The following is a 13,161-nucleotide window of genomic DNA, read 5'->3' as shown; positions in this document are numbered from 1 at the left end:
TGATGTTTTAGTTTTATACTCTTTGTCCTTCCCCATCTTCACTCCCCTCACAACCCCCACATTTCTGCTTGTCAAACTCCTACTGCTCATCATAAATGATACCTTTCACGAAGCCTTTCCTGATCTCCTCTTTTGCATATCCTGAGATGCTCCTCATTTTCCACCTTATCTGGGTTGTTTTAACTCCCCTAGTGTTACACTAAGCAAGCGAAGGTCAGGCTGTGTTCACCTCTCTATGCATTCCCTACCACACTAATACACATCATATATACACTCTAACGAACACTACTTTTTATTGCTATTACCTGTTCATAGTAAAATTCGTTCCGCACCAGCTCATTTTCCTCCTCATTCAGGTCCAAAATCCATTCCACCTCAGGTGCTTTGGGGACTCTCACCACTGCTGAGTAGGAAGGGCTTTCATTCTTGGGGCTGTCAGGCGCTGAGACGAGAAGTGCCATCCGTGTCAGTCAACGGCCAGTGGGCCAGCCTAGCCCAGCCCAGTGAGCCAGCAGGAGTCGTAGGCAGACCCTTGCCTGCTACCAGAGTGCCCTTTCTCTTTCCTTGGCCCTTTTTTATTTCCTTTAGAAGGTACCTTCATTAAGGTACCTCAAACTTTCTACCCAAGGGTGACCTGGGATGAGTGTCAGAGTGCTTGTTGTACAACCCTGAAAGGTACATGAAGGGTCGTATCTGTGAGCCACTGGCTACTCAAAAACTACCCTTCTGTGGATGGATATAGGCCAAGCTATTAATAGTAATTGACTTGGGGGAAGGAGGGCACTTTGGGGGGAAGGATGATGGAGAACGGGAATCTAGGGGTTAAAAAAAAGAAAGAACCTACTAACAGTAAAGGACCAAATTCTTTGGTTACTGGCCTTCTCAATGCGGGAAGGTAATTGGTGAGGATGACAGGTTAATATGATGACATACTTTAAAGGAAACCACTTGATTCCAATGCTAAGAATTTTCTTCGGCCAACCTGTTGGACTGCGTAGCCAAGCCAATGTGAGCGTATAAACAGTCACAGGGAATGTGATTCACCCTCACCTTCTGGTTGTCCCAGATTCTCCTCTGGTACACTGGAAACAGAGAAAAAAAATTCAATGCCTGAATCCTTCCTCCTCTTTGTTTTGAACTTGTTGTATAACACTTGCTATATAACACATTTACTGTTTCCTGAGTGAGACATCAGGGATTTACCCAACTCCTCTCCCTCACTTGCCACAGCCACTCACTCCCCATTTCCTACTCACTTCGGCTCCTAACTATCTCTTCAAATGTTCCCATCTTTCTCTTCTTCCTCGCCTCAGAGAGGGTCATCATCGTTTATTGGTAGAGCCTTTTCAATAGATTCCCAACTGGTCTCCTTGACTTTGTCAACCCATTCTTTCCTCTGCAGCTACCGTAAGCTTTCAGATATGCAAAACTGGTCAAATTATGCTTCAGCTTAAAATTCTTCAATAGCTCCTCAGGATAAAACTATTCCACATTTGCAGTTTGGCAGACAAAATCCCCTGACTTGGCGACCTCTGGAGACCATCTCTTGCCACCCATGACCTATGCTCAGCCCATAGAAGTCCTCGCCACTCTGCCACTGTGGGCAACTTCAGGTGGCACCACCAAGCATGGAGTCCCGATGCCACAGACTAGAGCCCAAGTCCTGACCTGGGTCATAAATTGTGACCTGCATTAGAAGCCTGCTGGTCAACCCCAACCCATGTTCCCAAAGGGCAAGCTCCAAGCCTCTGTGCCATTCCCAAGTCCTTCTGGCTCAGCTGCCAGCCTCTGAATCCAAGGTAAGCTGGTCAGTACCATAGCCCATCACCTACTTATCTGTACTTTCTCAACAAATACCCACACTTTTGCCTACTTTGATTCTTACACTTGCAGTTGTTCCTCCCCCTTCCCACTTCTGGGCATGCTTTGCTTTGGCTTCTTTTCCTAGTAACCTCTCATCCTCTGTGGCTCAGACCAGGTGCCGTACCTCTGAGAAACACTCGTGACCACTATACTTACTCAGTGACTTTGTGGTCTGTTTGTGGGCCATCCTCCCACTAAAATGGGGGCTCCTTGAGAGTAAAGTGATTATTGCGGAGTGATTATTGAATGGAAGACTCCCCATCCGTATTACTGTTCATTTCAAATCTTAGCAGTGTGGTGGATAGGTAACTCTTCCACGCCCACCCTAAGGGAGGCAGTGGTGTGCCAGGGTCACCAAAACTGCAGTATAAGCACAGACACATCTTCCTTTCTATAAGATCAGTCATCATCATGGCAAAGAATGCCAAAAAATGCTCATTAAAAAACCCCACAAAAACGCTGTTACACTACTGAGCAGAATGTAAAATCTATTTATGTCTGTAAGTAAAACATGAAGAATTCAAAGTAATTTTGCCTTTGGGTAGTTGCTTTGGCTCATATGCTCTAGGATTCTTAGTTCCACCTCCTTTGCTGCTAGGAAATAGTGGAAAAAATTGAGCAACAATGGGCCAGCCAACGCAGCCCTGATCTGTCTTGTAAGAAGTATGAGCAGTTTCTGTAATCTGTCATCAAGTGAACTGTGTGTAGGAAAGTACGGACTAGTGGAAAGGCCCTTCTAATTATGGATAACCAGCCAAGATGACTAGCTAGATTAGAGCTGATGAAAGGGATGTCCAAACATTTAGCAGGTATGAATGTGTTCCATTCAGTCCAGCTGAGACCAAATGGAGCAAATGTGGCTCTAAACCAGGCAAGGAGCTTGATGGACTAAGATCCGTGACCGCACTCAAGGGATGGGCTGTAGAACTGCATGTGCTGATCTCAGAGGGAACATCATTTAAGAACCTTGAACTTGGATTCCTCTCACCCCTATTTCCTTTCTTACAAGTTCCTCTGACTAACGTCAAACATTTCACTGTAGAGTTAATGGCATTTCAGTGTGAGTGTTAAATTTAAACTTTCTGTAATTGTTCCAGATTTGAGACGCTCTCCACAGTATGAGTCTCCTGGGAGTGTAAGGACTTGCTGGAGGGTGCAGTGGTCAGTTAACAGCGGCAGCCCCGCTGTGGAACACTCACTCTTTGTTGTAGTAACGACAGCACTGGTCACACACGCGGGTCGGGTTCTCTCTGCAGCCTTCCACAGCCATTTTCTTAGTGGAGCAGGAACTGCACACTAGCCGGCCACAGCGGCGACAATGGTGACGTCTGTTAAACTGAGGAGTGTCAGCAGGAAAAGGAGGAAGGGGGGAGGAAGAGAAGGTGAGATTTTGGGAATCGAGGATAACCATTAACCCATTTATTGTTGGCATCAGTCCTTGTGACTTATTAAGAACACCAGGTGATGCCCTGGATGATGTGGCTCAGTGGATTGAGTGCCAACCTATGAACCAAAGAGTCACCAGTTCAATTCCCAGTCAGGGCACATGCCTGGGTTGAGGGCCAGGTCCCCAGTAGGGGGTGTGCAAGAGGCACCCACACATTGATGTTTCTCTCCCTCTCTTTCTTTCTCCCTTCCTCTTTCTCTAAAAATAAATAAATAAAATATATATTAAAAAGCACCAGGTGCTTGAAGCTTTGTTGATAAAGAGCACACTAGTGCTTGCTTTTAAGAAGCTGAGATTTAAAGATATCTATCAGCTGATGAGCAAAGGAGCCCAAGTCATGGACAGTTTTGTAGTGGTTCCTGGTAAGTCCTACTTGTCTATGGAGGCAACACGTAAAGATACAGCAAAAAATAATGCGGAAGGGTGACTTTCTCAGCCAAGGCAGATCAGATTTCTACACAGTATTAATGATGACAAAAGTGTTCTTTTTCAAAATATTTCACAAGTATGCCGCATTTCATTACACGAGATTACCTCTTTTATAAACAAGGAGGGAACAGATAGTGAGAAATGACACCACCATTGTTTTCATCAGCACGGAGTAATACACTGGTCAGGCACTACGTTAAGTACGCTAACTTTTGTTACTGTTATCAGTCCTTTCAGTGACATGACACAAATAATGTGTCATCTTGAGTTTACAAGCGAGTTTCTGAGACAGAAATAGTTAATAGTCACACTGCTAATAAGAGGCAGAGCTGGGATTAGAAACGAGGGCTTCGGCCTCCAGAGGAGCACAGGTATCAGTATCAGGTCACCTGTCTGACTGGGAAAGACAGAGGAGCTGGGAACAAGGCCTGATGTCTGGCAACTCCTCCTGCTGTCCTGGTCTGCCTCTTTTTTTGTTTTTTCATGAGAATGGCAAAGATTTTAGAATTTAAGGCTACTTGTAGGCATCTCCTACCTATTTGCATCCAGAAAATACATTCTGGTCAGGTCAAAGATAAATCCAGAGTCTTAATTTGGCAGTTCTGCAGAAAATACCAGTATCTTCTTGGGGCTATGAGGTGACTATAAACTCAGGCCCATGAACTAGAGTTTTCCTTTAATTTCTTCAGGAAAAGCTGGAGATTGACGCTGCTTACCATGGTGAAGTGTTCCCTGCAGCAGACCATGCAGACGCTCTGGCTCTCGTCCGGTACCCACTGGTGCCTGGCTGGGGGTGTCTCTGGGGGCACGAACTGCAGCAGGGGCTGACTCTGTGCATCAGTCCTCTCCCTCGGACTGGGGGAATGTACAGTGGAGACACCTGGGGGTCAGAGCCAGAAGTCAGAGTACAAGATGATCAATAGTTCAGCTCATAAATGAGAAAGAAATGAGAGAATTAGACTTTCACCATTTTACTAATCCCGACTAGAATAACAGATCCAGTTAATGATCATTAATAGCTCATTGCATCACAAGAAGAGAGACAACTGCACATGTGTATCTCCTGGTGGGGGGTGCACAGCCATCCATCAAATATACATACCCCAAAATATTAAGCCTGAATCAAATCAACTTTCTAGATATTGCTACCAGTATACCAGAAATTCAGTGAGTAGATAAAGACCCAGACTGCCACAGGGCAGCAATCAGCACAATCCAGCATGTGGGACACTCTTCAGGACAAATGACCTAGTTCCCTCCACAAATATAAAAGAGGCAGGAGGGAAAAAGAGGTAGGGAACCTAATGATTAAAAGAGATTAAAGATATATTTTAGCCAAATGCCATATGTGAACATTACTTAGATCTAGATTCTAGAAAAACCAATTCTAAAAAAATCTTTGAGACAACTGGAGAAATCTGAATATTGACTGGGTGGTTGATAATAATAAGGACTTATTAATTTTTTAGGTGTGAAATAATGTTATGGTTTTATTTTATAAATGTCCTTACTTATAGAGATATATAAGGTCTACCCAGAAAGAGTCCAACCATTGTTAATATAATGAGAATAGTTTGCATGACATCAATGTAACCTGGCAGCCAAGGAGAGTGGACTGGAATGTGCATGTGTGAACAATGACAACTTCACCATTGAGTGAGCATGTGTACTGTGTGGCTGTTGCATTCAAAATGACTGAGCAAGTAGAACAACGAATCTGCATCGAATTTTGCATTAAGCCTGAACAATCCTCCCTGGATACTATTCAGACGATTCAGAAGGCCACAGCTATGGGCAAGTGGTGATTGGCAGCTTCATCACCATAACGTGCTAACTCATGCATCACGTCTTATGCAGAGATTTCTGGCAAAACATCAAATCACCCAGATAACTCAGTCCCTCTACAGCCCAGATTTGGCACCCGGCTACTTCTGGCTTTTCCCAAAACTAAAATCACCTTTGAAAGGGAAGAGATTTTAGACTGTCTATGAAATTCAGTAAAATATGACAAGGGCAGCTGATGGTGACTGGGAGAACTATATCAAGTCCCAAGGTACCTACTTTGAAGGGGACTGAGGTGTCATTATCCTATGTACAATGTTTCTTGTATCTCATATCTTCTTTAATAAATGTCTCTATTTTTCATATGATACACTTTCTGGACAAACCTCATATACTGATATGTTTATAAATGAAATTATATCTAGGATTTGCTTCAAAATAATCTAGTAGAAGGATGGGGGCATAGATGAAACAAGAATGGCCATCATGAGATAATTGTTATTATTTTTTAAATTTTTATTTATTTATTTTAGAGAGGGAAAGGAAGGGAGAAAGAGAGAGAGAGAAACATCACCGTGTGGTTGCCTGTCATGTGCACCTTGTTGGGGACCTGGCCTGCAACCCAGGCATGTGCCCTGACTGGGAATAGAACCGGCGACCCTTTGGTTCAAAGGCCGGTTCTCAATCCACTGAGCCACACCAGTCAGGGTGAGATGATAATTATTATAGCTGGGCAACAGGTATGTGAGACTTTATTGCACTATTGTCTCTATTTTTGTGTTTTGGAAATTTTCCACAATAAAAAGATAAAAACCCCCTAAAAACATAAACCAGAGCTGCCCAGGCTGCCTTGTGCTGATATGTAAAGCTGCTCGCATGCCTGTAAGTCTAAGCTCTCCCTTCAGGTCCAATGATTTTCATGAGCCATCACAAATTCAAAGAATGGCCATGAAATGCCACAGTCTTTGCTCTACAGTATCTAAGGAGATTTCTGGTCACCTCGCAGAGGAATGGTGGCTGGTCACAGAAAAAGAAAACTGAAAAACAGATTGACTCTTAGCAGTACCCAAAAGAGAGAGGCTGTAGATCTCTCCCCAGTATCCTGCTCTGACTGCTGTCAAAACAAACACTTGCTGAGCTTCCCTAAGCCGAGGCCACTGTGCAAGGGGCCAGAGATGGTGGGAAAGGAGGGATGGCAAAAAGGGGCAACTGACACAGAGCTGAGGCCTTCGAGGAGCTTGTGCCCCGTACGAGTGACAGATGTAAGCAATTAAGTGCAGTTTAGGAGAATAAACATGAGGACTAAATACAGTCCATTCCTCCTTGTTAACAGGTTCCTTCTCTGCAAATTTGCCTACTCACTAAAATCTATTTGTGATCTCAAAATCAGTATTTACACTGCTTTCACAGCCATGCAGAGTGGTGAGCAAGTTAAGTCTCCCAGCTGTAGGTTCTCAGCAACGGTTGGAAAGGCGCAGTCTGCTCTCCCATTTCAGTGCTCATGCAGAGTCAACGGAAGGATGGAGACGGAGGGGACAGTGCAGTGCAGTGCAGCGCCGCGTGGCGCGAGAAGCTGGGCTCTGGGCTGGTTAAGCAGGGTTTGCATTCCTGCCCTGGCACCAACAGTGGGCGACCTCACAAGCCTTAACACTTAGCATGGCTGAGCCTTCTTCTCTCTTTTGTAAAATAGAATCTACTGGTTCGAACTGTTTTCAACTTAAGATTAGAATCTATGCAATATAGCTATCTAATTCATATACATGATATATGTCTAAATCACATATGAATATACGTAACATATATACGCGGTATATATCTACAGACACAAGCGTACATATTTTCTCTAGCAGCAATGGTTCAGTAGTCATTAATTCACCATTTGTAGAAGCTAAAGACATACTGCCACAAAAAAATGAGAATCAACTATATGTTGAATTTTCAGAGGTATGCAATGTTGACAAATGAAGAAAAACAGTAAGTATGTGCTAACTGGAAATAAAAAAGCGGGTAGAAGAATCAGAAAGTCAGAATGCAGTAAGACTGAGCTAAAGTCTGGGTAGCTCTCAGAACCTGTTCTTACCAGGCACAGCAGCAGAAGAGAACTCCGCGGATGGGGACCTGGCCAAGGTCTCGAGGTCTGGAGCCTGACTGGCGATGTCCTGGAGGTGGAGCACAGAATCTGTAGAGGGAAAGTGCTATCAGAATATCGCTTCAACACGGGCACCTTTACTCACTGTGCCTGGCGTCTAGTTTGAAGCCCTGTTGGTTTCACTGGTTACAATCCCACAATTCTACCAGGTATAAAAGGAACGGTCGAGGTACTTCTAAGCCAGTAGCATGTGTGCTTCTTAAAGTCCTCAACAAGGTAGGTTTATAAAGGCACATGAGAAAAATGAAGTAGACAGGAGGATTTTATAAAATTAATTGAAAAGTGCCCAGAGGCAAGTGGAAGAAAATGCCTTTGGAGAGTAGGCGGTAAGAAAAAGGAGCCGGCTGGGAACATCAGCCGGTGTTTCCTCCTGTTCTTCATTCTCGAAGAGGCTGAGCAGCTCACATACCAGGGGCAGCTGATAAGACTTGGGGACAGAGCATACCCTCAGTATGGACAATGGCACTTAGGAGCCTGTTGCACCACGGCCACACAGAGACCGCTGCTAGTATGTAGGCTTCCCAAAACTTTGTTATCAAGCACATGGTGATTATCTGCCATTTTAAAATTCTGGTTAGCTTGTCACTCCCTCCAAGACCAAGAACTCTCCTATTCTCTTTCAATCCCCACCAATTCAAAATAATAGAAGAGGAGAAATTAAAACTGAAGATGTAACGCAGAACTTCCTCCTCCATGTGACACTCCCAGCTAGGGTGCCGGCAGTTACCTGATCGTTTCTCCCTCAGAGAGTACGGGAAGTCCAGGGCTTTTCCTGCGTATCTGGAAAGCAGTGAGTCGACCTCGTCCATGGTGAAGCTGATCTCTTGCCCAGCCAGCAGCTGCTGCAGCGTCTGCACGGCCACAGTGGCCCAATCCACTTTCATGTTCATGAGCAGCTGCTCCAGCATGAGCAGGGGGCTGGAGGACAAGTGGGAATAGCTGGCACGGTGCTGCTCAGGCAGGGTCAGCAGGACCTGTTTGTGGGGTACATCCACAGAGTAAATTAAACAGTGCACTAACTGAGAAGGAAGCTGGGATTCCTACTGGCAGGGGAAGGGTGCTAGGCACCAAGGGTACAAGGATCACCACCGAAACTGGCTAGTAGTCTTTTAGGAAGCAACGATGGCCTCCTACGTAAACCCCCTTGGTGGCAATCAACAAGTACACTCCAAATACCTTTGCCTAGAGGAGGGGTTAGCAAACTTTCACTGGAAGTAAATATTTTAGGCTTTTTGGGCCATAAAGTCTCTGTTGTAACTACTCAACTATGCCAATGTAGTAGGAAAACAGCCATATGTAAATGAATGCAAGTACTTCTGTCCAACAAATCTTGATTTCAAAAGCAGGCTGAGGAGTGGATTTGACCCATAGCTGGTAGGCTGCTGACCTTTGGCCCAGTCCCTCCAGGAGTGGTTGAGCTCTGCCTGAACTCAAATCCACCACTGGTTCCGTTTGGGCTTTGCTGGAATGAGCAACATAAGGTGATATCAGTGGATTGTGTAACCTGGCACCTCCGGCATCCTACAGGTGAATATGACTAAACTTCTCCTAGAGGTTATTATTCCTAGGCGTGAAATGTTTTAAAGAACTGCTGACTGCCAGTTTTCAGGAGTCCCCCATTTAGGTACAGTGCATAAAAGAGATTAAAAAAAGGATGCATTGTCTTTAGGGACATTTTGCGTAGTTGAACTCTTAGCCAGTGGGCCAGCAGTCACAGTCCTGGCTTCCCAACACTCGTTCTGTGTGTGGGCAGCACATCTGGCTGCCAACAAGAACGATCAGAAGGCCCCATCTCTCTCCAAACACCCCTTCGCTGGATTACTTCTTTTGGGTTTAACATTATTTTTCTGTTAGTGTCTCCAAGGTTACGTATTAAAGGTAAAGGCCTATTACCTTATCTTATTACCTACACAATTAATCCTTTATCGTGTAGTAGTTTAAATCCTCACACCAGACTCCCTTTGGAAGTCAGCCACTCCCTGTTGCAAGAGACTCAGTTTTAATTGATCTGGGTAAAGACGTCCGTTACTGGTATTTTTTAAAAGTCCAAGTGATTCCAATTCCAATACATGGCCAGAATTGAGATAGCAGACGGCAGGGAAAACATAAAGAGAGCGTCAGGTCAAATTCACTTTGGAGGCAGGGCAGTGACGGGGAAGGCGAGTCCTAAGGGACTCCCCTAAGCTGTGGTGCGCTGCTGGGGGAAAGGGCTTACATAGCACAGGCCCAAGATGGCAGGAGCCCGGAAGAGGAGCCATTGACAGGGGAAATTCTGAAGTGGGAGCTGGGCCAGCAGACTCCTCCTCAGGCGTGCTCTCCCAGCACCTGCTTTTCCTCCCTACCTTGGAACCCATGTACAGAGCCCGGATTTCACGGTGTCGAACAGCCGTCAGTTTTCCATAGAAGTGGGTGGTGAGGTAGTTGGCCAAGAAGTGAGAAGTGGCCAAGCTAGGGTGCTGGTCCAGGGACTGCTCTGTCACCTCAAGGCACATGGAGGGGTCAGAAATTCTTCGCAGAAGCTGTTGCAGGAGAAGGGTAGAGAAGAAAGGTGAAGCCCGTAGGAGAACACTTAGGCCAGCCTTGTTTTGGTTGAGACCAAAACATTTATTTGTTTTTGGATGAACAACTTCTCTGCACTCATTTTTTCCCTACCCCTATGGCTTCATAAATGATGGCTTTGACAGGACCAGAGCTCAGCAGAATCCTGGACCCTGCTGCCCCTCTGAAGGGGCACCTAATTCAGGGCTAGGTACTTCCTGGACCCTGAAGCACCTAATTCAGGGCTAGGTACTTCCTGCTCAAGGTTCAGACCATAAGCAGCTCCTGAAGGACAAGAAGGGGCAGATCTGAGATTGGGAATATTTGTGTAGGATTGAGCAGGAACAAAGCCATGTGATGCGACTAACCTTCTTGTTCCTCCCCACCCCCCAAAATTGGAAAAGCTGGATGGAGGCTTACTTTCAGAGCCTTTTCATGATCTCCTCTTTCTAGAAGGTAAAGAAGATGCTTTTGATGTAGGCTGATTAAATCTTCTCTTGGAATGGGGTACAGGTGGCCCCACTCCTCACACAGCTGGTACTCCTGGAAGGAAACACACACACACACACCTTCAAACCCTCTCAATGACTGGCCTTGGCACTCATTCAACTCTTGCCTAATTTTTCTTAGCAATCGAGTCTGCTAATCTCTCAGAAAGTTTGGTAAATGCTAATGGGAACTTCACTACAGGATTAAAGTTGGATCATAAACCCAAAGGACTATCGTGGCAAATTAAGTTATGAAAATGATGAGAGCAGGCTGATTGTTAATGATACGATTATCATCTCCACTGTATTATAAAAAAGAATACAGTGTGTGAAGTTGCACATAGGAGTGCAAGGTGAGAGTGCAAAAGCATCAGTTGGTGTTAGTTTTACACTTCTCTCTACACTGGTCAATTCATACACACACGCACCTGAAAGAAAAGAGAATGTGACGTAGTTATAAAAACTGTGGATGGTGGTGTGGGGGAGGGGTGTACACTACTGGTTAAAGATCTGAAAAGAGGAGGATGGGGACACCGCCCAGGAAAATGGTACCTTTGCTTCTAGAATCATGTCCATGACAGCTGATGGGTCCTCCACACAACAGTTCCTCAGCGTCTGCCAGTCACGCCACACTGGGGTAGCCTGCAGACCTAAAATCTAAGGAAAGACAGGAAAAACTCTCAAACCACAATGCAGCCTCTTCCTCCATGGATGAGTCACCGGAGTTTGCAGGGACGAGCCATCCCTAGGTCTCTGTCCCAAAGTCAGGCTGTTGTATCTGCCGGGGGAGAGGGAGAAATGGAGCAAATGGGGCAAAGACTGTTAAAGGACAGTGAACCTACTGGGGAAGCACAACCAGGGAGCAAAGACTGAGTTGGGGGGGCAGGACTGGAGCCTTTCATTTGTGAGGACAATTCTCATAGATGTTTCCGTAACTTTACAGCTTGTTCACCCTTCTAGGGCCTCTTGTCCCATCTTCTTCCATCTCAAAACTCGACTTGAGATAGTCCGCTGGCTTGAATGTGGGATCACTTCCATGCGGCATTTAGCTCTGTGCAAAAGCTTCTGAGCAAGACTGGAAAGAAAATCTTCACCTGCCAATTTCACTTGCCTTTCCCTGGTGGGGCTGTGGACTCAGTTCAGTTCCAAGTACTCATGGGAACATTGGCATAAGTTTTATACTTGTTATCACCTAAATCTGTCCCCCTGAGCCTCTTGATGTTGAATGTGACATATATCCTACAAGAATCTTTCATTTTTGGAATTGTCACATTCATACATTCTTTCAAATAGCTCTTGAAATTTAGCTGAGATTGAAATAATCTTTAAAAGAGACATATTATGAGTTAAGTTCCATAAAAGCTACTGAAGAACAACAAAAAATGCAGTGGACATAAAACATATACAAAGCTCAAATACACAGGGTGGGACAAAAGTAGGCTTATAGTAGTTTGCATGGAAAATAATATAATAATTAATAAATAACAATGCAAGAATAAACTCTGTGTTTTGCACACTCACAACTGTAAACCTATTTTTGACTCATCCCCTGTATATGTCAAAAGACTGTGGACTATAAAGCATCATCCAATGTGAATTTTTTAATCTTGGTTTGATGTGTATATATTTAAAATAATAGGAGTAAGTGAAACAGGAACCAGATGGAGACCTCCTCACTGCTCACCTTAGAAGAGAAGCCAGATACAAAGCAGAAGCCAGGCCTAGCTTCCTATTCCTTAAAACCCACCATCACCGGAGAACAGACTGGACAGATTTGGTAACAGGGTATGGTCCATTCCTTTCTCTTGCTGCCAGGGTCCATACCTTCTGATACACCTGCAGCTCCGACAGCTTTCTCTGTAGTTCGCACTTTAGTTCACCTTGGACAGTTGTGTCTGAGACACAGTAGGCCAGGATCTCCAGACACGACTCCAGGGGCCACCTGTCCACAAACTTTAGGGTCAGCCGGCTTCTCAGCGACCCATCCTTCACAGGAAACAGGTACTGCCAACCTTCTCTGTCTACAAGACAAAAAGATGCCCAGAGTCAGCAAGCCTGGAACCAAAAGAGCTCCAGAGTCCAGGCTACTTCTTAAGAGAAGAGCTTTGTTCAATGTCGTGAAACGGGAGTTCGGAGGATCCTTAAGTTCCATCTGACCTTAACTAGTTTTCACATTTGGAACCGTTACTACATGGCAAGGAGCAGTGTTATACCCCTGTGCGTCTCTTTGTGCAAACTCAGTCAGGGTCGTGAGACTCTTTGAAGACAGAGGAAGGGAAGGAGAAAGAGAGGAAGAAATAGGGAGGGAGGAAGGAAGGGAGGGAGAAGGACAAGACGACAGAACAGACGACGCCCTCTCCATGTTCCGGCATGCTGCACACACAGCAACGTGTCAGACACAGTGAGTCAGGGGAACTTTCAGTGTTCCTTGCAATTTTCACTCTGCAACATACATAACTACTTGA

The 13,161-nt window shown here is 45.1% G+C and overlaps 1 protein-coding gene across 2 annotated transcripts in view; it reads right to left on the bottom strand.

Annotated features, from left to right (window-relative positions):
* The window catches only part of ZFYVE26 (zinc finger FYVE-type containing 26), a 61,653-nt gene that overhangs the window by 19,725 nt on the left and 28,767 nt on the right, over nucleotides 1-13,161 (bottom strand). For both annotated transcript variants that reach the window (XM_037031775.1, XM_037031776.1), the window contains 10 exons: nucleotides 12,521-12,717; nucleotides 11,249-11,353; nucleotides 10,629-10,751; nucleotides 10,013-10,189; nucleotides 8,398-8,644; nucleotides 7,602-7,700; nucleotides 4,456-4,619; nucleotides 3,063-3,199; nucleotides 1,051-1,082; nucleotides 306-442 (listed from right to left, as the gene is read on the bottom strand). In XM_037031775.1, coding sequence (XP_036887670.1) covers nucleotides 306-442; nucleotides 1,051-1,082; nucleotides 3,063-3,199; nucleotides 4,456-4,619; nucleotides 7,602-7,700; nucleotides 8,398-8,644; nucleotides 10,013-10,189; nucleotides 10,629-10,751; nucleotides 11,249-11,353; nucleotides 12,521-12,717 — 1,418 coding nt within the window. The remainder of the gene's footprint in view (nucleotides 1-305; nucleotides 443-1,050; nucleotides 1,083-3,062; nucleotides 3,200-4,455; nucleotides 4,620-7,601; nucleotides 7,701-8,397; nucleotides 8,645-10,012; nucleotides 10,190-10,628; nucleotides 10,752-11,248; nucleotides 11,354-12,520; nucleotides 12,718-13,161) is intronic.

Source organism: Sturnira hondurensis, unplaced genomic scaffold (assembly GCF_014824575.4).
Source record: "Sturnira hondurensis isolate 20B ecotype Veracruz unplaced genomic scaffold, ASM1482457v3 Scaffold0021143, whole genome shotgun sequence".
Taxonomy (NCBI): domain Eukaryota; kingdom Metazoa; phylum Chordata; class Mammalia; order Chiroptera; family Phyllostomidae; genus Sturnira; species Sturnira hondurensis.
This window is presented reverse-complemented; position numbering and strand designations above follow the sequence as displayed.